At 47.4% G+C, this 26,186-nt stretch overlaps 1 protein-coding gene across 6 annotated transcripts in view; it reads left to right on the top strand.

The window, feature by feature from the left end:
* Positions 1-224: 224 nt before the first annotated feature.
* AGFG1 (ArfGAP with FG repeats 1) overlaps positions 225-26,186 on the top strand; it is a 168,246-nt gene continuing 142,284 nt past the window's right edge. For 3 of the 6 annotated variants that reach the window (XM_063915591.1, XM_063915589.1, XM_063915590.1), the window contains exon 1: positions 229-582. In XM_063915591.1, coding sequence (XP_063771661.1) covers positions 416-582 — 167 coding nt within the window. In that variant the 5' untranslated portion in view covers positions 229-415. Of the gene's footprint in view, positions 583-26,186 lie in introns of all 6 variants that reach the window. The other 3 variants (XM_063915594.1, XM_063915592.1, XM_063915588.1) reach the window with 2 other exon arrangements.

The following is a 26,186-nucleotide window of genomic DNA, read 5'->3' as shown; positions in this document are numbered from 1 at the left end:
CACACATGGAAGGGAGAGGCTCTGCGAGGGTATCTCACAGCTCACACATGGGACAGGGAGAGGCTGACATGTCCACAGACGCCTTTCTCCCGCTTCCGTTGCTAGGCAACCAGTGAAGGAATCCGGAAACGTATTGCGCTGCTTCCGTCTCCCTCCTTGTGTCCCTCCCTCTTTCTCCCCCCCCGTGACACCGCAGTAACTGCACGAGTGACCCCACCTCCCGATCCCCGGCTATAGGAGCCTTGCGTCTGTCCGACTCGCCCACACCATACACCGACCCCCTGACGTCGGCAAACCCCGCCTCCGGGAACGTCACTCTAGTCCCGCCCCCCAGAACACGTCACTGGTCCCTGACTGTGCTCGCTAGGTGCCGCCCGGTGTCTCCCGGTGTGTCACCTCCGCCCGGTGCCTCACCATGGCGGCCAGCGCCAAGCGGAAGCAGGAGGAGAAGCACCTGAAGCTGCTGCGGGAGATGACCAGCCTCCCCCACAACCGCAAGTGCTTCGACTGCGACCAGCGCGGCCCGACCTACGCCAACATGACGGCGGGGGCCTTCGTCTGCACGTCCTGCTCCGGCATCCTGTGAGTACCGGGGCCACACTGTTGCTTCTGCAGGGGGGATGTCACCTTATCATAGGGGCTTCATAGGTAGAAGATGACACCCGTTATTTATTCCAGAGGATTGTGATGGGCATTGCTGGGAGAATGCTGGGCATTGCTGCAAATGCAGACAAATGGTTGTGTCTGGTATGCTGGGCATTAAAGTATAGATGATGAATGGATGTGCCAGGCATGCTGGACATTAGAGTATAGCTAAATGGATGTTCTTGGCATTCTAGGCATTAGAGTATAGCAGAGGAATGGATGTGCCTGGTATGCGGGCACTGGCGTATAGCGGAGGACGGAATGTGCCTGGCATGCTGGGCATTGCTGCTAATGCAAATGAATGGATGTGCCTGTCATGCTGGGCACTAGAATATAGCTAAGGAATGGATGTGCCTGGCATGCTGGGCATTGCTGGAGTAATGGATGTGTCCGGCATGCTGGGCACTGGTTTATAGGTGAGGAATGTAAGTGCCTGGCAAGCTGGGCATTGCTGCTAGTGCTAATTAATGGATATACCTGACATGTTGGGCACTGGAGTATAGCTGAGGAATGGATATGCCTGGCATGCTGGACACTGGCGTATTGCTGGGGAATGGATGGGCCTGGCATGCTGGACACTGGCATATTGCTGGGGAATGGATGTGCCCGGCATGCTGGCCACTGGCGTATTGCTGTGGAATGGATGTGCCTGGCATGCTGGACACTGGCATATAGCTGAGGAATGAATGTGCCTGGCATGCTGGCCACTGGCGTATTGCTGGGGAATGGATGGGCCTGGCATGCTGGCCACTGGCGTATTGCTGGGGAATGGATGGGCCTGGCATGCTGGCCACTGGCGTATTGCTGGGGAATGGATGGGCCTGGCATGCTGGCCACTGGCGTATTGCTGGGGAATGGATGGGCCTGGTATGCTGGCCACTGGCGTATTGCTGGGGAATGGATGTGCCCGGCATGCTGGCCACTGGCGTATTGCTGGGGAATGGATGTGCCCGGCATGCTGGCCACTGGCGTATTGCTGGGGAATTGATGTTCCCGGCTTGCTGGCCACTGGCGTATTGCTGGGGAATTGATGTTCCCGGCATGCTGGCCACTGGCGTATTGCTGGGGAATGGATGTGCCCGGCATGCTGGCCACTGGCGTATTGCTGGGGAATGGATGTGCCCGGCATGCTGGCCACTGGCGTATTGCTGGGGAATGGATGTGCCCGGCATGCTGGCCACTGGCGTATTGCTGGGGAATGGATGGGCCCGGTATGCGGGCCACTGGCGTATTGCTGGGGAATGGATGGGCCTGGCATGCGGGCCACTGGCGTATTGCTGGGGAATGGATGTGCCCGGCATGCTGGCCACTGGCGTATTGCTGGGGAATGGATGTGCCCGGCATGCTGGCCACTGGCGTATTGCTGGGGAATGGATGGGCCCGGCATGCTGGCCACTGGCGTATTGCTGGGGACATGCTGGCCACTGGCGTATTGCTGGGGAATGGATGTGCCCTGCATGCTGGCCACTGGCGTATTGCTGGGGAATGGATGGGCCTGGCATGCTGGCCACTGGCGTATTGCTGGGGAATGGATGGGCCTGGCATGCTGGCCACTGGGGAATGGATGGGCCTGGCATGCTGGCCACTGGCGTATTGCTGGGGAATGGATGGGCCCGGCATGCTGGCCACTGGCGTATTGCTGGGGAATGGATGTGCCCGGCATGCTGACCACTGGCGTATTGCTGGGGAATGGATGGGCCTGGCATGCTGGCCACTGGCGTATTGCTGGGGAATGGATGGGCCCGGCATGCTGGCCACTGGCGTTTTGTTGGGGAATGGATGGGCCTGGCATGCTGGCCACTGGCGTATTGCTGGGGAATGGATCTGCCTGGCATGCTGGCCACTGGCGTATTGCTGGGGAATGGATGTGCCCGGTATGCTGGGCACTGGCATAATGGATGTGCAGGATTTTGGGATGTTCATTGTGCATTTTCTGGAGGGTGTTTATTTTGTGGTGTTATTTGCTTTCTGCACCATACTATTAGTAGGATATTTTATTGTTATTTTATATAGTGCCGCCATATTACGCAGCGCTTTACGGATTATGGTTTTGATCATCACCTCAGTAGCAGCCAGTCAACCTATAAGTATGTTTATGAACTGTGTGTGGAAACCAGATCACGGAGAGCATACACACTTCACACGGACATTAACCCATTGCCCCATCACTGTCGGGAAGCAATGCTACCCACTGTATCACTTTGTATATGGGGTGTGTAGACACAGCATTTGATGCAATGTGATGTTTAGTATCGAAAACATGAGAAAAATGCTAGCTGATCAAAAAACCAGTGGTGATGGTACAATACGCCAGTGGTGATGGTGAAGTATGGGGGCTGCAGACCTGGAGAGTCTAATATATATTTACTGTTTTGTACACAGAGCATTAATCGAAGACAGAAGTATTTTAAACGTGATTTGTAGCATTTTATCGCTGTCTATTTAAAGTAGCTTAGAATTCAGAAGAAATTAGTAGGCTAAAGGTGCATACACCATGGGCGTGTTCACTCGGCCGGTAAAACAAGCCGAAGGACGGCGGCGGCCAGCGATGATGCGGGAGCGCTCATCACCCAGCCATACACACTGGACGAGTTTGAGCTCAAAGTAGCTCATAATGCCAAAAGTGAGCTACTTTGAGCTCAAAATCACCCAGTGTGTATGGTCCTTTAGGTATGAGAATTAACTTGAGAACTTTTTTTCTGAAGTGGATTAATTTTTTTAAGTTTTGCCATTGTCCTGGGAGCAGAGCAGGTTCTTAATGCAATATATTGCATATCTGACAATCGTGGGAACCCAGAAACATATCTAAAATGCAACTTGTTTATTCACTTAAATCAGTGGATCTCAAACTGTGTGCTAGGCCCCCTTGGGGGCCGTGGGTTGGTGGTCTAGGACCAAAACAAATTATTTACGGTCAAAGTGATAAGCAATACCAGTGCTGGGGGCAGACAAGCATAAAAAATGTGGGTATTTAGAACCACATAACTGAACCTAAAGCTGGCCATACACTTGTCTGATATGGCCACTTTTCACCCGATTCCGACGGACATGGCCGAGAAATCGGGTAAAAAGTGGGCAAATTGGATGCGTTTGACATCTGATCCGATGCGCGGATCGGAGTCGGAGATCGGACGTGCAGCACGTTTGACCACCGACTCGGGGCGGGCTCCGGCTGCGTGGAACGGGATCGCATGCAATATGTCACATGCATGCGATCCTGCCGCCTGGGAAGCTCACGGGCGGCTCAAGGGGCATCGGCTGTGATTTCTCCTGCAGGAGATATCGCAGTAATGTATCGGGGCCTTTAGGGTGGAAGGTAAGTGCAATTTACATAATTTAATATATTTTTTTAATTTACCAATAGGAAACTTTAGGACTAGGGGTGCCTTGAAAAAATGCTGATACCCTAGGGCGCCGTGATTCAAGAAAGTTTGGGAACCACTGACTTAAAATGGTTTATTTTGAACAGTGGGTAATGCAAGCCATGGACTGAAAACATTGTGAAGTCCAAACTACTGTATGCTTTATTGGCCTAAAGTTTCATTGTTTCAGCCGTATTTTAAGGGTTTTTGTAACCCTCATTTACATTCTGCTCAATCTACCTTTCAGCCCCTGTAAGTGCATTTAGTTTTGTTGCATGGTTTTTTTTTTTATGGGGTCATTCCAACCATTGGTAGTAAAATGTTACATGCCCAGTTTGAAATGGTCACATTTTATTTCTTGATTGTTAATGTGGTACAAAGCTCGTCTTGGTAAAAGCACGGTGTGTGAAAACTGCATTGTATATGTAATACACAGTGGTAGAATGTGTCGGCAGAGCGTTTCATGTGCTCTAGCCATTTTCTCAGTGCGTATACAGTGTGTGAACAAGTGTAAGGTACAAAATAGGTATAATTAGGGCCATTAAGGACAAAAAAATAATTTCTTAATCCACAGTTTATCTGGTTGAAAAGTTTTTTTTTTTTTTTTGTGTACATATATTAATCCCTGTGACCTATTCTAAAAGCCGTATATTTCGTTATTTTACAACTTTCACTTAGACAGTGTTTCCCCGGATAATGCAGCAGACAGGCCAGGTATTGGAGCTGAGCTGATAAGAACAGTGCTGGTTGGGTGCTGATTTGCTGTACTAGCACATGAAAAATAGCGGTGGTGGTCATAGCAACTAAGATGTTAACCATCGTTTTCTAGAATGAACTTGAAGAATGACAGCACTTTTCATTTAAACCCATTTTCAAAAAAGTCTTAATTTAAACATATATTAAGTTGAGTGAAATGACAAAGAATATCAACAGACTTGGATATGTGTTGCTTGGTTTCCAGTTTGAAATGATATGCCTACCGAAGGTGTCCTCCTGCGACTTTATGGGGAACGACAGCAATTGTTAAATGTGTAGAGGTCTTTCTTGTAATTAGGCAAAACTCACAGTAAATAATGAAGTTACTTCAGGGCTAGAAAATAATGCATTTATCTTTTAAAATCATCCTATATTTAAAATCATCCTTTATATATCAAGGTAATTTACAGTATAGTTCCTTAAACATTAGGGGTGGTCGAGGTTGGACTGGCCCACAGGGGTACAGGGGAAACCACCGGTGGGCCCTACTGCCTGGGGCCCCACCCCTTCCTCTAGGGATCAGGTTCCAGACTGTAGTTACTAATCTAGTACATTATCATTCATGCACTACAGTATTTACTGTATATTTATCTAGGGGACCAACACTTGCAAAATGGTTAGGCAAACCAATATGGCGGCTGGGCATACCCCCTCTAGAGACTGGCCACACCCCTAAACATGGGCCCATACCACTGCATTCCCCCGGTGGGCCCTACATTCCCAAGTCCGACACTGGGGGTGGTGGTAGCTGTGTGGTGGAAGAGGGGAGAGAAAGAACTACGTGTGCAAGAGTGGTGTATGGCTAAACAAAGTAAACATTCATACATCAGTTTTGTAGTTACTTTTACATTATGAATAGCAGAGTATAATGGAGACCTTATTAATAGAAATCTAGCAGAAATAATTGCTGGAACTCAACGTAATCTGTTCTTAATGAACAGTCTTTGAGTACTGTAGTGCAGTGCTAGATAAATCCCAGGAGGCATTGTGCCTAATATTACTGCTGGAGTCTAGAGTGTCAGATTCAGTGACATGCGATGTGCTGTCTGTCCAGCCACATTACAAGTATTTCCTCCCATAGAGGTGTGCCGACAAACTTGCAATGTTGCAGCTACCATATATTGCACATAATGTGCTCATGGCACATCGCTTGTAATTGAGTTGCTGCCTAAATTTGGGAATCCTGTCCATTGAGGTCACAGGATGCAGATTGTTCTAGCGCCTGAATTATGCTTTATTATGTTTGCACCTATTGAAATGTACAATACTGAAACATTGTTAACTAAAGTATATTGAATACATTTTGTTTTCCTGTTACTCCACAATTTAACTTGCATGTCTTGGCTATTTAATTTCTAGTGTTAAAATGTGGCCTGTTCATGCCCCTCGGGACGGAATCTGTATGTTTTTACTGACAGACGAGATGCCAGCTGTCAGTATACCGACAGTGGCATCCCATCTGCCGGAATCCTGGCAGCGAGTGCGCTCGCCACGCTTCGGTCCCGGTGGCTCGCTTCTCCCGCCACAGGTTATATTCCCATGCGGTTGGTGGCGTGGACCCGCCAACCGAGTGGGAATACCCGGCTGTGGTCAGGATTCCGACCGTTGGTATTTCACCAGCTGTTGGGATTCCGGCGTTGGCCTCCTGAACGCCAGGATCCCGGCAGCCGCTATTTCTCTCATCCCTCAGGACAAGTTTATAGACCAATGCTTTAAAACACATTGTAATGATTGTAATTCAGGTTCTTGGCATTACAGAATCCTCTAGCTCAGTATTGCCTTGTCCCAGACTTTACTGGCTTTGCCATATGTATCATTGTGTCTCTTCTGTCCCTGTATTTTCCCATGAGTCTGTTATTAGTCCCATTTTCTGCCACTCCACATCATGCAATTTAACATGAAAAGACCAAGTGCTAATTAGCAATGAGTGGCTCTAATTCCTCACACAACTTAGGGATGTTTGTTGCTTTTTTCCTCATTTGTGTTCTGATGACCATTATTTCTTAACAATACACAGTGAGTTGGATGTTTGTCTTCTGTGCTGGACCTCACAAATAGATTTAGCAGTATGTCTGTGGCTGTAAATGCTGCATTTCCTGGGAACGCAATAAGAAAGCCTAGATACAAATCTTGCCGTGGATAATGAAAGTATTGATTGTTCATGGAAAGACTAAATTGGTTCTCTTTGGCAAAACATTTTTGTGTGAAGCTACAATGGTAGCAATGGTTCATTCTCAAGATCGCTGATAAAGGTTTAGTTCTCTTAGAATTTCTCAGTTGTACAAAGATATTTTATTATGTTAGTAGTCTCCAGTATTCTGCCAATTGTCCGATTTTATATATTTTTTTTTCCTGTTGACGTTTCCTGTTGTTGTTATTTAGTGTTTTCTTTTAACCTGAAAGAGTACCAAGCTACACTCTTAATAATCCAGTCAACGAAGGGCAAAAAAGGCCCTCACCTAAAAATAATTCCAACAGTTTTGAAACTTGGCACACTTACTTAGAGGTGTCTAGTGATGAATTACACAAAAGTCCTGATGATTCGGAATACTTAAACAAATCCTGTGAGCCTACAACACTGCTCAATATAATTTATATGATAATATGATTGAGCAGTGTTTTAGGCTCACGGTGTGGGGTACTAAGACCCCCCAGAGAGCTTGACCCCTGATAGTGTCCAGGTAGCCTGGGTGACTGGCTACCCCAAACCGGTGACCCCAAGTTTCTAGACCCCATTTTGGGGGAGGTAGGTCCTGTGGGGTACCTTTCCTGGATCCCCAGAATTAGGACATTGGGTAGGTTGGTAGAGCAAGTGTAGTTCTGGGGTTCCTAGGACCCCTAGAAGATAAGTTATGCGTTCTGGAAAGGACCGTGTTTCAGCTGAGTAGTCGCAGCCATTGAAACTCTAAGTCCCAGTTTGGGTTTTGTTTAAGTATTTAATTTCAAAGCTGTGAAATTAAAAATGGTATTATCGATTATTTTTAAGTGAAAACCTATTATGACGGATCAGCTTTATTGTTGTATATGACTACATATTTGCTAGGAACAACAGTTTCCGACAGAAAAAAGAAAAAACGCAAAAAGTGACATATTTCTCGTCACTGCTGCTAGAGCTCACCTCCGATTCATCAGGACTTTTTTGTAATTCATCACTAGACGCCTCTAAGTAAGTTTCAAAATTGTTGGAATTATTTTTAGGGGAAAACCTATTTTTACCGAACTATAAGATGCAGAGAAATCCGGCACTAAAACATAATTACTGTAACATGCTGTACTTATTTCCTGCATACTACCCTAAGCTTTAAAGAAAGATGCAATGCGCACCATCAAGGGAGAGCTTTGTCCACCCTTCTACATTTGACTTGGACCTCCAACTGGTCCCACTCGAAGCCAAGGAGTGGCATGAGGGAAAATTGCAAGAATTGTTCCATTGTATGTAGTTCAGCATTTATCCCTTTGTAAGAATGATGATTTTGAAAAGTTTTACACTGATCTGGAAGTCGGAGCTGTACTTATGTTTCCATGGGTTTCCTGTTTCAGCTTCCTACATGTAAGCGCTATAAGGGGGAGAGTAAATTCTGAATGATGGCTGCAAAGCATCACGCAGAATGGTTGCTGAAGGCACGTTACAGCTAGTAACATTGCTACAAAATTAGCCCCGTTTGGCTAACGCAGTATATTGTGGTGTGCGCAGCTGAACATCGCCGCGGCACATTGCAGAGAATTCAAGAATTTCAATGTGCACTCTCCACCATATGAAAATGAACTGGGCAAAATGATCAGCTTTTATAAAGCACTGCCATTTTACAAGTGTAAGTAACAATGACTTTAAAGAAGGTTAAAAATGGCTGTTCTCATATGAGCGAAGACCATTGTAGCTGATTGTAAGGCAGAAGTATCATCAACCACAAGTCGAGACACAAATTATTAACTTGTGTTCAAATCTTAGACCTTCAGCTGCTGGTAACCGTAACGGTCTATTGCTGTCTTAACTAAATCTCCTTCCTCCTCCTTGTTGGGTAAGAGATTTTAGCTTTTATCCTACATGTGCATGCTCATGGTTATCTGCTAGCTTGCATTAGCTGTGAGCCCAGTAATTTTGTGTCCAGAAGAGAGCATGAGGCTCACCGCTGGTCACAGTCACAACTCTTGTTCCCCACCTTAGAAGGAGTTGTAGTGAAGTTGCTGTCACCAAGCAGCCATGGTTATCACCAGTGGAAGAACAGAGGAGGCAATGGCAATGACCGTTTTACTCACTGGGTTGGAATGGCGAATATAGTAGCCAGCAGGCTTTTTGCAACTTATTTCTCCCAGAAGTTAGCTGACAAGTCAATTGTTGAGCAAGTAATGCAAATCATGTGTTCATTTTACTTAAGAATCAAAAGGATGATTCCTAAAGCAATAGTTACTGTACTTCTCCTTTCCTCCGTGCCCAGCTAGAAAGCCATCACAAGATTATACCTTTTTTAAATATATTTCTCTGACGTCCTAGTGGATGCTGGGTACTCCGTAAGGACCATGGGGAATAGACGGGCTCCGCAGGAGACTGGGCACTCTAAAAGAAAGATTAGGTCCTATCTGGTGTGCACTGGCTCCTCCCTCTATGCCCCTCCTCCAGACCTCAGTTAGAATCTGTGCCCGGCTCGAGCTGGTTGCACACTAGGGGCTCTCCTGAGCTTCTAGTAAAGAAAGTATATTTTAGGTTTTTTATTTTCAGTGAGATCTGCTGGCAACAGACTCACTGCTACGAGGGACTTAGGGGAGAGAAGCGAACCTACCTGCTTGCAGCTAGCTTGGGCTTCTAGGCTACTGGACACCATTAGCTCCAGAGGGATCGAACACAGGCCCAGCCTCGGTCGTCCGGTCCCGGAGCCGCGCCGCCGTCCCCCTTGCAGAGCCAGAAGCAAGAAGAACATCCTGGAAATCGGCGGCTGAAGACTCCGGTCTTCATTAAGGTAGCGCGCAGCTGTGCGCCATTGCTCCCACAGCACACCACATACTGCGGACACTGATGGGTGCAGGGCGCTGGGGGGGGGGGGGCGCCCTGGGCTGCAATTAGAGTACCTTACTTTGGCAAACAGCACATAATATAGTCTATAAAACTATATATGTGCAAAAATCCCCTGCCGTAATATTAATATAAGAGCGGGAGAAGTCCGCCGAGAAGGGGGCGGGGCTATCTCCCTCAGCACACTGGCGCCATTTCCTCTTCACAGCTCCGCTGGAAGACAGCTCCCCAGGCTCTCCCCTGCAGTTTCCAGGCTCAAAGGGTAAAAAAGAGAGGGTGGGGGGGGCACTAAATTTAGGCGCAAACTGTATATGAAAAGCAGCTATAGGGAAAAATCACTTGTTAGTGTAAATCCCTGATTATATAGCGCTGTGGTGTGTGCTGGCATACTCTCTCTCTGTCTCCCCATAGGACTTTGTGGGGTCCTGTCCTCAGTCAGAGCATTCCCTGTGTGTGTGCGGTGTGTCGGTACGGCTGTGTCGACATGTTTGATGAGGAGGCTTATGTGGAGGCGGAGCAGGTGCCGATAAGTGTGATGTCACCCCCTGCGGGGTCGACACCAGAGTGGATGGATATGTGAAAGGTTTTACACGACAGTGTCAACTCCTTGCATAAAAGGTTCGATGACATAACAGCTGTGGGACAGCCGGCTTCTCAGCCAGTGCCTGCCCAGGCGTCTCAAAGGCCATCAGGGGCTCAAAAACACCCGCTACCTCAGATGGCAGACAAAGATGTCGACACAGAGTCTGACTCCAGTGTCGACGAGGACGAGACTAATGTACATTCCACTAGGGCCATCCGTTGCATGATTACGGCAATGAAAAATGTGTTGCACATTTCTGACATTAACCCAGGTACCACTAAAAAGGGTATTATGTTTGGGGAGAAAAAGCAACCAGTGTTTTTTTCCCCATCCGATGAGTTGAATGAAGTGTGTGAAGAAGCGTGGGCTTCCCCCGATAAGAAACTAGTGATTTCTAAAAAGTTACTGATGGCGTACCCTTTCCCGCCAGAGGACAGGTTACGTTGGGAGACATCCCCGAGGGTGGATAAGGCGCTCACACGCTTGTCAAAAAAGGTGGCACTGCCGTCTCAGGATACGGCCGCCTTAAAGGAGCCTGCGGATAGAAAGCAGGAGGCTATCCTGAAGTCTGTATATACACACTCAGGTACTATACTGAGACCTGCAATTGCTTCAGCTTGGATGTGTAGTGCTGCAGCGGCTTGGTCTGATACCCTGTCGGAAAATATTGATACCCTCGACAGGGATACGATTTTGCTAACCATAGAGCATATTAAAGACGTCGTCTTATATATGAGAGATGCACAGAGGGATATTTGCCGGCTGGCATCTAGAATTAATGCAATGTCCATTTCTGCCAGGAGAGTATTATGGACTCGGCAGTGGAGAGGTGATGCGGATTCTAAAAGGCACATGGAGGTTTTGCCTTACAAGGGTGAGGAATTGTTTGGGGATGGTCTCTCAGACCTCGTTTCCACAGCAACAGCTGGGAAGTCGACATTTTTACCTCAGGTTCCCTCACAGCCTAAGAAAGCACCGTATTATCAGGTACAGTCCTTTCGGCCCCAGAAAGGCAAGCGGGTTAAAGGCGCGTCCTTTCTGCCCAGAGGCAGGGGTAGAGGGAAAAAGCTGCACTATACAGCCAGTTCCCAAGAACAAAAATCCTCCCCTGCTTCCACTAAGTCCACCGCATGACGCTGGGGCTCCACTGGTGGAGCCAGGTGTGGTGGGGGCCCGTCTCCGGAATTTCAGCGACCAGTGGGTTCGCTCACAGGTGGATCTCTGGGTTCTACAAGTGGCATCTCAGGGATACCAGCTGGAATTCGAGACGTCTCCTCCTCGCCGTTACCTCAAATCAGCCTTGCCAGCTACTCCCCAGGACAGGGAGGTAGTACTGGCGGCAATTCACAAGCTGTACCTCCAGCAGGTGATAATAAAAGTTCCCCTCCTTCAACAGGGACGGGGTTACTATTCCACAATGTTTGTGGTACCGAAACCAGACGGCTCGGTGAGACCCATTCTAAATTTGAAATCTTGAACACTTATATAAGGAAGTTCAAGTTCAAAATGGAATCGCTCAGGGCGGTTATTGCAAGCCTGGAAGAGGGGGATTACATGGTATCACTGGACATCAAGGATGCTTACCTACATGTCCCCATTTACCCACCTCACCAGGTGTACCTCCGTTTTGTGGTACAGGACTGCCATTACCAATTCCAGACGTTGCCGTTTGGTCTGTCCACGGCACCAAGGGTATTTACCAAAGTAATGGCCGAAATGATGATACTCCTTCGAAAGAAGGGAGTTATAATTATCCCGTACTTGGACGATCTCCTTATAAAGGCGAGGTCCAGGGAGCAGTTGTTGGTCGGAGTAGCACTATCTCAGGAAGTGCTACAACAGCACGGCTGGATTCTGAATATCCCGAAGTCGCAGCTGGTTCCTACGACGCGTCTGCTGTTCCTGGATATGATTCTGGACACAGAACAGAAGAAGGTGTTTCTCCCGGAGGAGAAGGCCAAGGAGTTGTCATCTCTGGTCAGAGACCTCCTAAACCAAAACAGGTGTCGGTGCATCGCTGCACGCGAGTCCTGGGAAAGATGGTAGCTTCTTACGAGGCAATTCCATTCGGCAGATTCCATGCACGGATCTTTCAGTGGGATCTGTTAGACAAGTGGTCCGGATCGCATCTTCAGATGCATCGGCTGATCACCCTGTCCCCGAGGGCCAGGGTGTCTCTGCTGTGGTGGCTGCAGAGTGCTCATCTACTCGTGGGCCACAGATTCGGCATACAGGACTGGGTCCTGGTGACCACGGATGCAAGCCTCCGAGGTTGGGGGGCAGTCAGTCAGGGAAGAAACTTCCAAGGAAAATGGTCGAGTCAGGAAGCTTCCCTACACATAAATATTCTGGAACTAAGGGCCATTTACAATGCCCTAAGTCAGGCAAGACCCCTGCTTCAAAACCAGCCGGTGCTGATTCAGTCAGACAACATCACGGCGGTCGCCCATGTAAACCGACAGGGCGGCACAAGAAGCAGGATGGCGATGGCAGAAGCCACAAGGATTCTCCGATGGGCGGAAAATCACGTGATAGCACTGTCAGCAGTGGTTATTCCGGGAGTGGACAACTGGGAAGCAGACTTCCTCAGCAGGCACGACCTCCACCCGGGAGAGTGGGGACTTCATCCAGAAGTCTTCCAGCTGATTGTAAATCGTTGGGAAAGGCCACAGGTGGACATGATGGCGTCCCGCCTCAACAAAAAGCTAAAAAGATATTGCGCCAGGTCAAGGGACCCTCAGGCGATAGCTGTGGACGCTCTAGTGACACCGTGGGTGTACCAGTCGGTTTATGTGTTCCCTCCTCTTCCTCTCATACCAAAGGTACTGAGGATAATAAGAAAGAGAGGAGTAAGAACTATACTCATCGTTCCGGATTGGCCAAGAAGGACTTGGTACCCGGAACTACAAGAAATGATCTCAGAGGACCCTTGGCCTCTGCCTCTCAGACAGGACCTGCTACAGCAGGGGCCCTGTCTGTTCCAAGACTTACCGCGGCTGCGTTTGACGGCATGGCGGTTGAACGCCGGATCCTGATGGAAAAGGGCATTCCGGTTGAAGTCATTCCTACGCTGATAAAATCTAGGAAGGATGTGACGGCAAAACATTATCACTGCATATGGCGAAAATATGTTGCTTGGTGTGAGGCTATGAAGGCCCCAACAGAAGAATTTCAGCTGGGTCGATTTCTGCACTTCCTACAGTCAGGAGTGACTATGGGCCTAAAATTGGGATCCATTAAAGTCCAGATTTCGGCCCTGTCTATTTTCTTTCAAAAAGAACTGGCTTCACTGCCTGAAGTTCAGACGTTTGTTAAGGGAGTGCTGCATATTCAGCCCCCTTTTGTGCCCCCAGTGGCACCTTGGGATCTCAACGTTGTGTTGGATTTCCTAAAATCACATTGGTTTGAGCCGCTTCAGACCGTGGAGTTGAAATATCTCACGTGGAAAGTGGTCATGCTTTTGGCCTTGGCTTCGGCTAGGCGTGTGTCAGAAGTGGCGGCTTTGTCATGTAAAAGCCCCTATCTGATCTTCCATATGGACAGGGCAGAATTGAGGACTCGTCCCCAATTTCTCCCTAAGGTGGTATCAGCGTTTCATTTGAACCAACCTATTGTGGTGCCTGCGGCTACTCGGGACTTGGAGGCTTCCAAGTTGCTGGACGTAGTCCGGGCCCTGAAAATCTATGTTTCCAGGACGGCTAGAGTCAGAAAAACTGACTCGCTGTTTATCCTGCATGCACCCAACAAGCTGGGTGCTCCTGCTTCTAAGCAGACTATTGCTCGCTGGATCTGTTGCTCGATTCAACTTGCACATTCTGCGGCTGGACTGCCGCATCCTAAATCAGTCAAAGCCCATTCCACGAGGAAGGTGGGCTCTTCTTGGGCGGCTGCCCGAGGGGTCTCGGCTTTACAACTTTGCCGAGCTGCTACCTGGTCGGGATCAAACACGTTTGCAAATTTCTACAAGTTTGATACCCTGGCTGAGGAGGAACTTGAGTTTGCTCATTCGGTGCTGCAGAGTCATCCGCACTCTCCTGCCCGTTTGGGAGCTTTGGTATAATCACCATGGTCCTTACGGAGTTCCCAGCATCCACTAGGACGTCAGAGAAAATAAGAATTTACTCACCGGTAAATCTATTTCTCGTAGTCCGTAGTGGATGCTGGGAGCCCGTCCCAAGTGCGATTGTCTGCAATACTTGTATATAGTTATTGCTTAACTAAGGGGTTATTGTTATGAGCCATCTGTTCAGTGAGGCTCAGTTGTTGTTCATACTGTTAACTGGGTATAGTTATCACGAGTTATACGGTGTGGCTGGTATGAGTCTTACCCTGGATTCCAAATCCTTTCCTTGTTGTGTCAGCTCTTCCGGGCACAGTTTCCCTAACTGAGGTCTGGAGGAGGGGCATAGAGGGAGGAGCCAGTGCACACCAGATAGGACCTAATCTTTCTTTTAGAGTGCCCAGTCTCCTGCGGAGCCCGTCTATTCCCCATGGTCCTTACGGAGTTCCCAGCATCCACTACGGACTACGAGAAATAGAATTACCGGTGAGTAAATTCTTATTTAAATCTTATTTTGTCTTAGCCATAAAAACAGGAGGGATACAGGGGGAAAAAAAGGGAGGAGAGCAAAACTGACTATTGGGATGCGCAAATCACACACAGTCAATGGAAGCAGCAAAATAGGGCACAATAATTTACACATAAGAAAATAAATCAGGTGTCTGTAAAAGGACTTGACGTTAGATGAGTGAGTTAAGTCAGGATAAAGCAAACTATAAGTGTGTTTCCATTGGTAACAAACTCATGTCACCTAAACCAGTCCATGAGCAGGGAAGACGGAGAAGTAGAGTTTGGGTGCATACACACGGTGAGATTCGGACTTATCCGATTCTCACCGTGCGACAGGGGGCCGGGTCGGCACTTAGCCAGTATCGCAAGCACATAATGAGTGTGCTTGCGATGCTGGCTATGTGCGATGTCAATCCTGACTATCTCTTCTATAGAGATAGCCAGGATTGACTTGCCTGCACAGCCTATTTTTTCTGCCGATGCCGACCGCGCGGGGCCGCGCATCGGCATCGGATCGGGATCGCAAGGTGACTGTCACCTTGCGATCTGCACTATCTTTTCTTCCGATTCTGACTATATAGTCAGAATCGGAAGAAAATATCTTACCGTGTGTACACACCTTAAGGACAATCTGCGTTTCCATCTGAAAGTTTCTGTGAACCTAAATAGCAACCAGTGAATAGAAGCTTTTGCAGCAACAAGGATGTGTATCTATCATGAGCTGGAACAGAGGCTGAATAATAATGGAGGAGAGCTATTACAGGGGTTAAGACCAGGGAAAGGCTCATGGGAAAGCTAATTCTCAATTTCTCTCCACAAGTGCCAGGTTAAGTCCAGAAAATATGAAGAATGTGTCCAACATTTCCACAATCGCACAGGTAAACCTTAGTTTGGGCAGGCCAGATCCTATGTTGTTTCTCCTGGGTAAGTTACATCCTGTGGAAGAGTTTGAAAAACATCTCAACAGTCATCGAGTGGAGATCTACCACCAGCGCCAGATTATGGTCCACATGGGCCTGGAGCTGAAATTTACAAAAGACCTATTGTGTGCCACTGCCGGGTGACCCATGCCATGGTTATGTGACCAATGCTGTGGGTGGGTTGTTTCTTTTTACTTTAGAATAATTTGTATATTTAAGGAAGAACATGTAAGCACTAGATAGATTGATATTGTGTCTGAAATAATCTACCTTTGCAAACCTAATTAGTGTACACTACCCTCTGTGAAATAGCGGGCAGATGGACTGTTCAACTAACTTACAGCAGGGGTCTGTATAGATAGAGACGTCTGGTTACAACAGTTATCGGTCCGATTGTGAGCTAGCAGGTATGAGGACTCCGATGCCATAATCCCAACACTGGTTAGAGAACAGATGTCCAGATCATGACCATTTACAATACTGGTGCCGGAATCTTGACTGTTGGCATCCCAAACGTAAGTAAGCCAGTGCTGGTAAGGTTTAAGCACTAGAGGGAGAGTTAGGGTTAGGCCGCAGGGGGGAGTGTGTGTGTGTGTGGGGGGGAGTATAGGGTTAATCTACGGGGAGGGAGGGTTATGGTTAAGCACAAAACAGGCAGAGTTAGGATTAAGCATTAAGGGGGGAGGGTTAGGCTGCAGGGAGGGAGGGTTAGGGGGGTAGAAGAGGATGGTTAGAATACTTAACTAGCAGGTCTTGGGATTCTGTGCATTGGGATTCCACTGTCAGTCTTCTGACTGCTGGCATCCCAAGCGCCAGGATACCAATACCATTCCGTTTGGCGTCTTTGGCCATGTAATGGAAAGTTACCTGCCTGTGCATGCTGAGAGAGCTTACCTGAGACTTGTATTGGCTAAACAAAGGAGCTATCTAGTGAAATCATGCAGTATCTCTGCCACCCATGTCACTGCTAAGGGCTTAATGCAGGGGGCAGATTTCTAATATGCAGAATAGACAACCACATAGTGGGGCAGATGTAAGAACATGTGCTATTTGCTTTTTGCATATAGCGCACGGTAACTCTCGCTGTTACCGCATCACAGTTATGTATGATGCGGCTCACAGCGGGAGTTTAAGGCAAATGCAATGCCCATGTGGCCGCTTCGTCTGGTGCGCTGTGCTGTGTTGGCGGCGGAAACCTGATGTATGATGTGGGTGGCCGCGCCTTGTCGCTCATTACTCTCCCTCTGTGAGTTTGGCAGGTCGGGGCTGGCGCTGCCGCACTAGTTCTTTGTTGTGTTTTTTAAATATAACTTTATTGTCTGGCCACAGTGTCTGAGGGCTCTTCCGCGCATGCGCCGGGTCACACAGCACGGCTCGCTGGGGAGAAGGCGCATGCGCGCTGCCACGCTCGGCTCAGGTCCCTGGAGTCCTTACAAAGGATTCACGCATGTGCAGGGTGACAGGCACGGTGAACACTGGGAAGTGAGCACACTGCGCATGTGCAAGTCCACGACGAACACCGAAGAGAAGGGTGTGACTGCATCGCCACCCCTGGCCACAACGAATTCTTAAAGGGGTCGGAGCACCAATCATACATTAGGGAGAAGGGTGAGTCCTAAACACCGCGATAATGCGGTAAAGTGTAGTGTTCACTCTAGGATTTTTTTAGGGCAGGGTGCTGAGCATTGAAGAGGGCACATTTTATTTTGAAGGGCACATTTTTGTACATACATTTTGCCCTTAGTAAATCATATATAAGACACCTAACATCTGTACTGAGAAACATACTGTATATGTCCAGTCTTCTATGTGTTCTAAAACAGAAAAGTTAAACAATGGGTTAAAATATATACAGGAAAAAAATAAGTCCGTTCTACTAGGGAAATACTGTAAGCAGTACATGCTCACTGCTTACCCTGTTCTTTCCCTCTTTATCAGAGTGCTGTGTTATTTACAGTGCCTCCTCTGCCATCCAGTTGGCTAAAGGATAGAAATTGTGTTCCAATTTCAGAGTTGGGCAAGGAGTAGAGTACTACATTGTAACATTCACTCTGACTGTTTGTTGCATTCTGTATACAAGGGGGCGATTTATGGTCCTGCAGGGTGCACTGAAAAAGGGCAGGGTGCTTTTTCACATTTCAAAAATGGGCAAGGTGCTGCACCCTGCTGAAACAGCCTAGAAGGAACACTAAAAGTGCCAAGTGCACATAAGGAACGTTAGGGTACAGTTTCATGCATCTACCTCAGTAAGAAATCAGTACGCACTACCGCCGGACGGAATCCCAGCGGTCGGAATACCGACCGGCACAATCCTGACAGGGGGGTGAACGCAACGCAGCTCCTTGCGGGTTTGCTGTGTTCACCACGCTGCGGGCATAGTGCCTCGCTGCGCTCGGCACACTAATTTATTCTCCCTCTATGGGTGTCATGGACATCCACAGAGGGAGAATGTCGGGATTGTGCAGGTCGGGATCCCGGTGTCGGTATTCCGACCACCGGGATTCCGTCCGGCGGGATCTTGACCGCATCCCCTCAGTATATACTCTGATTTTGTAGTTACCAATATGTGATGCAAATACATGTACTGATTGTTCTTGTATTAGGCATTTTGTTTACCTGCTAAAACCCCTTTCCCCTTCTAACTACAGTAAGACTTTACAGCACCCATTAAAAATAGCTAAATGGGTAAATGACAAATTGTAACACACTGAGATGGTTTTACTCTGTCTGGTCTGACTGGTGAATTACTGTAGAAATAAAACTAAACAGGGCTACAGTTCGATCAGTCACAGTACTGTAGCCATAATCATTGCAGGCAGTCACAGCACCATTACAGTGGATTCTGTGTATAGTACATTACCTATTCTTTCATTCTGTGGAACTTCCACATTGTAGAGACTACTGTAGTATATTACCACCACATGCACTGAATGGTGATACCTGATTCTTTGTCCTGGAGAAGCATTTTTCTTTAAGTCGGGCAGGACTAATTCCTGCACTTTAATATCTCAGCTAGGGTGCAGCAGGTTCTGACCCCTGGAAGAGGCTCCGTAATGACGGGAGACTGGAATGAAGATACTGTAAATCATCAGGCTCCTTTATAACCATTGGAAGTAACCTGAGTACACACAGGATCTTCCGTGGCAAAGGCACACAATCCAAGCCGTGCACAGTAACAGCAGATCTACTGCCCACACTTCACTACATACATAGGCTTCTACAATTGCTTCCTGGGTATAGGAAAACATGCCTAGCTGCACTGCTGGCTCTTTACCCCTCATTATACAACGTAGTGCTCCTTTGTACCTGGAAACATCAGCAGCAGAACACTTCATGCCACTATTTAGCGGCTGAATCAGCAGGACTTCATATGACCCGGGAAGGGGGAGGACACGAACATGACGGCACACTGTCCAGTGGGCGGAGCTTAGCATGGCTGGGGGTGGAGCTTTGGGCGATAGGTGCTCAGCACTGCAGTGGAAGGACCAAGGAGCAGACCTTATAATGGTTTAGAGACACAGATTCGGGTGGCGCTGGCAAATGAGAGGAACTTTTGGCAATCGGAGACACAACTGCAGGCGGACCAGGGGGTGGAGCTTATCATGATCTTCAGGTGGAGCTTATTTCAAACCTGGGTACTAGCTTGAAGCTTGGGCTGACAGCATGGAAGGGTTGGGAGTGGCGTTTGTGCGCAGCTGCTGGCAGCTTGGGATAGGCGGAGCTTTGGCTGGACTCAAATGGAACAGTGCTAAATGTTCTTTCTGTCAACACACTCTGAGCTGCAGGGATTCCTGTGGGCCTATTGTCAATGGGGGGCCTGGAGCTGCAGCTCCATCCGCCCCATTGTTAATCCGGCCCTGTCTACCGCCCATTTAATTTTAATAGGAAGACACAAGTGAGCTTGTTTGAAAATGAGGTGTTCCTTTTAGGAATAGATAGAGAAAGGCCCATGGATAGGAAGGGAGGCTTATAAAGACCAATCACCAAAGGGAAAAGTACTGAAACCAGGGACTTGCCTACAGAAATTTTTAGAGGTCTATAGAGGGAAGGCCAAGGTGTTTTTGTAGTAAGATAAATGACATATTTTCATCACCTATGATATCCTTAAGTGCCACTGTACCTAAGCTGCACCAATTGTTTAAAGAAAGGTAGGGTATCAACAGAGCAAGGCTAGAAATAGGTAGGTGTATTGGGGGAGTAGGAACAATATAAAGAGACAGCAGTTTGTCATAAGCTTTGGGCATAGCTAATGTGACGTGAGGTGTATGGGGATAGAGTTGTCTGGCAGAAACCACAAGAGGTCTCGTGCTAGGAATGGATTGTGCATGACAAATTCAAGATGTCCCAAGGCTTCAAGATACCAGGTAGAAACCAATCATTCAGCTGAGCTTGTAGACAAGCTATTTGGTATCCTTCCAAATTTGGAATCACTAATCGCCCAGCCATGCTAGGTAAAGTAAGATCTAGTCTTCCAGGCAAGCTTACATGTCCCTCCAAATAAATGCATTCATGACCGAGTAAAATGTGTTAAATCAATCAGCTGATAGAGCCCACGGGATAGATTGAAATAAGTATAGCAGCTTAGGGAAATCTTCATCTTAATAGCCGCCATCCAACCCAGCCTTGAGACCTCACAGTTCATCCAGTCTTTAGTAAAAGCGGATAATTTTACCTAAAAGTGGTTAATAATTATAGTTTAAAAGGTCTTAGGGTGTGTACACACGGTGAGATTTTTTCTTAAGATTTTGACTATATAGTCAAAATCGTAAGAAAAGTTAGTGCAGATCGCAAGGTGAAAGTCACCTTGCGATCCCGATGCGCGGTCCCGCCAGGTCGGCATCGCAAGAAAAGATAGACTGTGCAGGCAAGTCAATCCTTGCTAGATCGGTGTACTATCTAGTTCATCTCACATGTCAATGACATCTCACATAAGCCAAAATCTCGCATAAGCCAAAATCGTAAGCACACATAGGCCAGATCTCAAGAAAAGTTAGTCAAAATCTGTCCTATCTGGCCTCCGGGGAGTTCAAGGGAAATCGCAAGTAAAAATAGGACATAATAGCAAGGATCTCACCGTGTGTACACATATATAAATCCCTGCCTGTGATGAGAATGCCAAGATACTGCAAGCAGTTATGGGGCAATACAGTAGTGTTTGGTGTTTGTTTTTGTTTAGTTTTTTTTTTTTTGGGGGGGGGACAAAAAAGTTATGGCCACCTATCAGAGCATTTCGGTCATTGCTCTGATCGGATTACATTTAAAACACCCAAATAAATAGGGTTTAAATCCCACCTGGAGAAGTATATGCAATGCGAAAAGGGCGAACTGGGACGCTTTTCGCACATTTCTGTTCGCCACCTCAAAGGGCTAATTCAATTATTTCATGCGCCACCTGCTGGTCATGTAAAGGAACGGGTGTCTATCGGTGCTATTTAATTGTTTCTCTGATAGATGCCCATTAGCTATGGCAGTCACATTTTTTCTCGCAGTCTCAGGAGGTGCCGGCCGTGATCACGCCTGAATGGCAGAACATCTGAACTATTGCTGTTGGGTGCCATCTAGTGCCTCGTAGCCCTTAAAAACAAATTAATTGTCCCCTTAGATTACAAGTTGTATTTGTAAGAGGTTTTAAGCCTTATATGTTCAATATAAGAAAACCAGAGAGTAATTTGTATAGAATAATAAGCATCAGCAAGAAAACAATATAAACAAACGTACATTGATAGTTACAGCTTGAGACAGTCTGCAGAGAATTAAAGAGGGACATCTGGGAACTATAGTACGTCCGGACTTGAAGTAACGAATCATAGCTCCAATGAAAACAAAATCTACGTTTCACGACACTTGGGTCTTTATGAATCTGCAGGCAGCTGTCTTTCAACAAGATATGTCCCAGGTTTGTAGAATCCTGATGTCCATCTTCTGGAGAAAGAAAAACAGACGTGGCATCTTCACGTGTTACTGACACTAGTAGGAAACCCCCAGTGTTAAGGGACATTAGCCAGCCTCAAAGCCTTAGTCACAGTCCAAAAAAATGACTAGAGTAGCTGCAGAGATGTCTCTAAATACTTGGAGTTCCCACAGGACAAAATCAGGGGACGTAGATCGGTGAGCAGCTCTCCTTCATATGAAAGTAGTGCATCTTCATGAGAACATCCCAAGGGGCACAGTCAGGGGAGCTTTAGATTTAGTGAGATGTGGTGAATACGATCAATAAGCACGTAGCATGGCGGCAAGCTCAGGAGCTATTTCTGGGACAGCTCTGTGACAAATGATAAAGCCCAAGGCATTGAACCGTTTTAGGGATACCACAAGTTTTAATATTACCCCTGCGAGATCTGTATTCCAAATCATAAATTTTAACTCAGAGAGCAGCAATTTCAGCTTGAGAGACGTCGTGTGACTATATATCGGGTCATTATGACAGCTCACCAGTGGTTTGTTCGCTCGCCCAGGGCTTGGATTTCTTGGTGGGGTTCTCTGATAGAGCTCAGAAGGAGGAAGATGGTCAAGGGCTGAGAAACTCGTAAAGAAGGGGGAGAGACGCCCGGTGTTGCTGTGTGCATACACTCCTGGGGGTAAATTTACTAAGACGGGAGTTCTATTTAAGATGGGATGTTGCCCATAGCAACCAATCAGATTCTGCTTCTCATTTATCTAGCACCTATTAGAAGATAATACCTGGAATCTGATTGGTTGCTATGGGCAACATCCCATCTTAAATAGAATTCCCATCTTAGTAAATTTACCCCCTGGTCTGCCGGAGGTAGCTGCTATCCAGTGGGACAGAGGAGACTTCATACTATCACAGCTCGAGTGGAGCGGATGAGTTAAATGTGGAAGCTTGCCGTCAATTACACACAGTATAATTTGGAGCATTCGCTTGGGGACCCTTTGGTTGTCTTTGAGAGCAACGGTCAGTAAGGACAGACCTTGTTTTCAGGATCTCACGGTTTGGGTAAGAAAGTCCATTATTGTGACTAGTGCAATCAAGTCACTCTCTTTTGCTTCATCTATAACATACTGACTGTATACTGGATAATTATTGGAACTCTCAGTGTGGACATTGAGCGTGTTGTTGATACACAAATTTAATCATCTTTTTAGATGAAGGATTGCTACAATATACTATCATCATAGTGTTTCTTAAATTCTGACAGTGGAAAACACAGACAATTGTTGCAAGAATAGAAACATTAAGTGAAACAGCTGAATCTTTTTAATACAGTATCAATGTGATTGTTTGCTATTGACTGCAGGAAATATTTTATTTATGTGTTAATGTAGTATGCAACACCGGCCGTGTGTAATGTTTAATAAATATATGTTTATTTAAAGTATTATTGTTGTCAATTCCCATCTGGACAGAAGTGCTCTGAATAAATTTAGTTAGCTTTGCACTTTTCAGGGGGAGAGTGGCCCCTAGTTGGAGCAGCATCTGTCACAGATGGGAATTGTATATTGTCTCACAGAGAGAAAAAGTTGGGCTGTTTTCCTATCACTTAGTGGTTGGATAAATATATTTATATTTCTCTAACTTCCTAGTGGATGCTGGGGACTCCGTAAGGACCATGGGGAATAGACGGGCTCCGCAGGAGACAGGGCACTTTAAGAAAGAATTAGGAATACTGGTGTGCACTGGCTCCTCCCTCTATGTCCCTCCTCCAGACCCCAGTTTGAATCTGTGCCCGGACGAGCCTGGTGCACCTTAGTGAGCTCTCCTGAGCTTGCTAAATAGAAAGTATTTTGTTAGGTTTTTTATTTTCAGAGAGATCTGCTGGCAACAGACTCTCTGCTACGTGGGACTGAGGGGAGAGAAGCAGACCTACTCACTGTGGATAGGTCATGCTTCTTAGGCTACTGGACACCATTAGCTCCAGAGGGATCGAACACAGGAACGCACCCTTGGTCGTCCGATCCCAGAGCCGCGCCGCCGTCCCCCTCGCAGAGCCAGAAGCCGGCGTGAGAAGCAAGAAGACTTCAAAAGCGGCGGCAGAAGACTCCAGTCTTCATATGAGGTAGCGCACAGCACTGCAGCTGTGCGCCATTGCTCCCACATTAAACCCACACTCCGGTCACTGTAGGGTGCAGGGCGCGCGGGGGGGGGGGGGGGGCGCGCCCTGGGCAGCAATTATAGAGACCTCTTGGCAAAGTGGCATATATACAGTTGGGCACTGTATATGTGCATGAGCCACCGCCATTATTTTACACAAAATCGCGGGACAGAAGCCCGCCGCCGAGGGGGCGGGGCTTCTTCCTCAGCACTCACCAGCGCCATTTTCTCTCCACAGCTCCGCTGAGAGGAAGCTCCCCAGGCTCTCCCCTGCAGATTCACGGTAGAAAGAGGGTAAAAAGAGAGGGGGGGGGCACATAAATTTAGCGCAAAATCAGTATATACAGCAGCTACTGGGTAAACACTAAGTTACTGTGTAATTCCTGGGTCATATAGCGCTGGGGTGTGTGCTGGCATACTCTCTCTCTGTCTCTCCAAAAGGCCTTGTGGGGGTTCTGTCCTCAAATAGAGCATCCCCTGTGTGTGTGGTGTGTCGGTATGCTTGTGTCGGCATGTTTTACTAGGAAGGCTATGTGGAAGCAGAGCAGGTACAAATGAATGTGGGGACGGCGCCGACGCCCGACTAGATGGATATGTGGAAGGTTTTAAATGATAATGTTACTTCCTTGCATAAAAGGTTGGATAAAGCTGAAGCCTTGGGACAGTCAGGGTCTCAACCCATGCCTGATCCTACAGCGCAGAGGCCGTCAGGGTCTCAGAAGCGCCCACTATCCCAAATTGTTGACACAGATATCGACACGGATTCTGACTCCAGTGTCGATGGCGATGATGCAAAGTTGCAGCCTAAAATGGCTAAAGCCATCCGCTACATGATTATAGCAATGAAGGATGTATTGCACATCTCAGAGGAAAACCCAGTCCCTGACAAGAGGGTTTATATGTTTGGGGAAAAAAGGCATGAGGTGACCTTTCCCCCTTCACATGAGTTAAATGAGTTATGTGAAAAAGCTTGGGAATCTCCAGATAGAAAAATGCAGATTTCCAAACGGTTGCTTATGGCGTATCCTTTCCCGCCAGAGGACAGGTTACGCTGGGAATCCTCCCCTAGGGTAGACAAAGCTTTGACACGCTTATCTAAGAAGGTAGCCCTGCCGTCACAGGATACGGCCACCCTAAAAGATCCTGCGGATAGAAAGCAGGAAGGTATCCTGAAGTCCATTTATACACATTCAGGTACCATACTAAGGCCGGCAATTGCGTCGGCCTGGATGTGTAGTGCTGTAGCAGCATGTACAGATACTTTTATCTGAGGAACTTGATACCTTGGACAAGGATACTATATTACTGACCCTGGGGCATATAAAAGACGCTGTCCTATATATGAGAGATGCCCAGAGAGACATTAGCCTACTGGGCTCTAGAGTAAATGCAATGTCAATTTCTGCCAGAAGTGTCCTGTGGACTCGGCAGTGGACAGGTGATGCAGACTCAAAAAGGCACATGGAGGTTTTACCTTATAAGGGTGAGGAATTGTTTGGGGACGGTCTCTCAGACCTAGTTTCCACAGCTACGGCTGGGAAGTTAAATTTTTTGCCATATATTCCCTCACAACCTAAGAAAGCACCATATTACCAAATGCAGTCCTTTCGATCACAAAGAGGCAAGAAAGTCTGAGGTGCGTCCTTTCTTGCCAGAGGCAGGGGTAGAGGAAAGAAGCTGCACAATACAGCTAATTCCCAGGAACAGAAGTCCTCCCCGGCTTCCACTAAATCCACCGCATGACGCTGGGGCTCCACAGGTGGAGCCAGGATCGGTGGGGGCACGTCTCCGAAATTTCAGCCACCAGTGGATGCGCTCACCGGTGGATCCCTGGGCTATACACATTGTATCTCAGGGATACAAGCTGGAATTCAAAGTGATGCCCCCTCACCGTTACCTCAAATCGGCCCTGCCAGCTTCCCCCATAGAGAGGGAAATAGTGTTAGCGGCAATTCACAAATTATATCTCCAGCAGGTGGTGGTAAAGGTTCCCCTCCTTCAACAGGGAAGGGGTTACTATTCCACAATGTTTGTGGTACCGAAACCGGACGGTTTGGTCAGACCCATATTGAATTTAAAATCCCTGAACATTTACCTGAAAAGGTTCAAGTTCAAGATAGAAGCGCTCAGGGCGGTCATTGCAAGCCTGGAAGAGGGGGATTTTATGGTGTCTCTGGACATAAAGGATGCTTACCTGCATGTCCCCATTTATCCACCTCATCAGGAGTACCTCTGATTTGTGGTACAGGACTGTCATTACCAATTCCAGACGTTGCCGTTTGGTCTGTC

The sequence above is a fragment of the Pseudophryne corroboree genome, chromosome 4 (assembly GCF_028390025.1).
Source record: "Pseudophryne corroboree isolate aPseCor3 chromosome 4, aPseCor3.hap2, whole genome shotgun sequence".
Classification (NCBI taxonomy): domain Eukaryota; kingdom Metazoa; phylum Chordata; class Amphibia; order Anura; family Myobatrachidae; genus Pseudophryne; species Pseudophryne corroboree.
The sequence above is the reverse complement of the archived record's forward strand: the minus strand, read 5'-3'. Positions and strand labels throughout refer to the sequence as shown.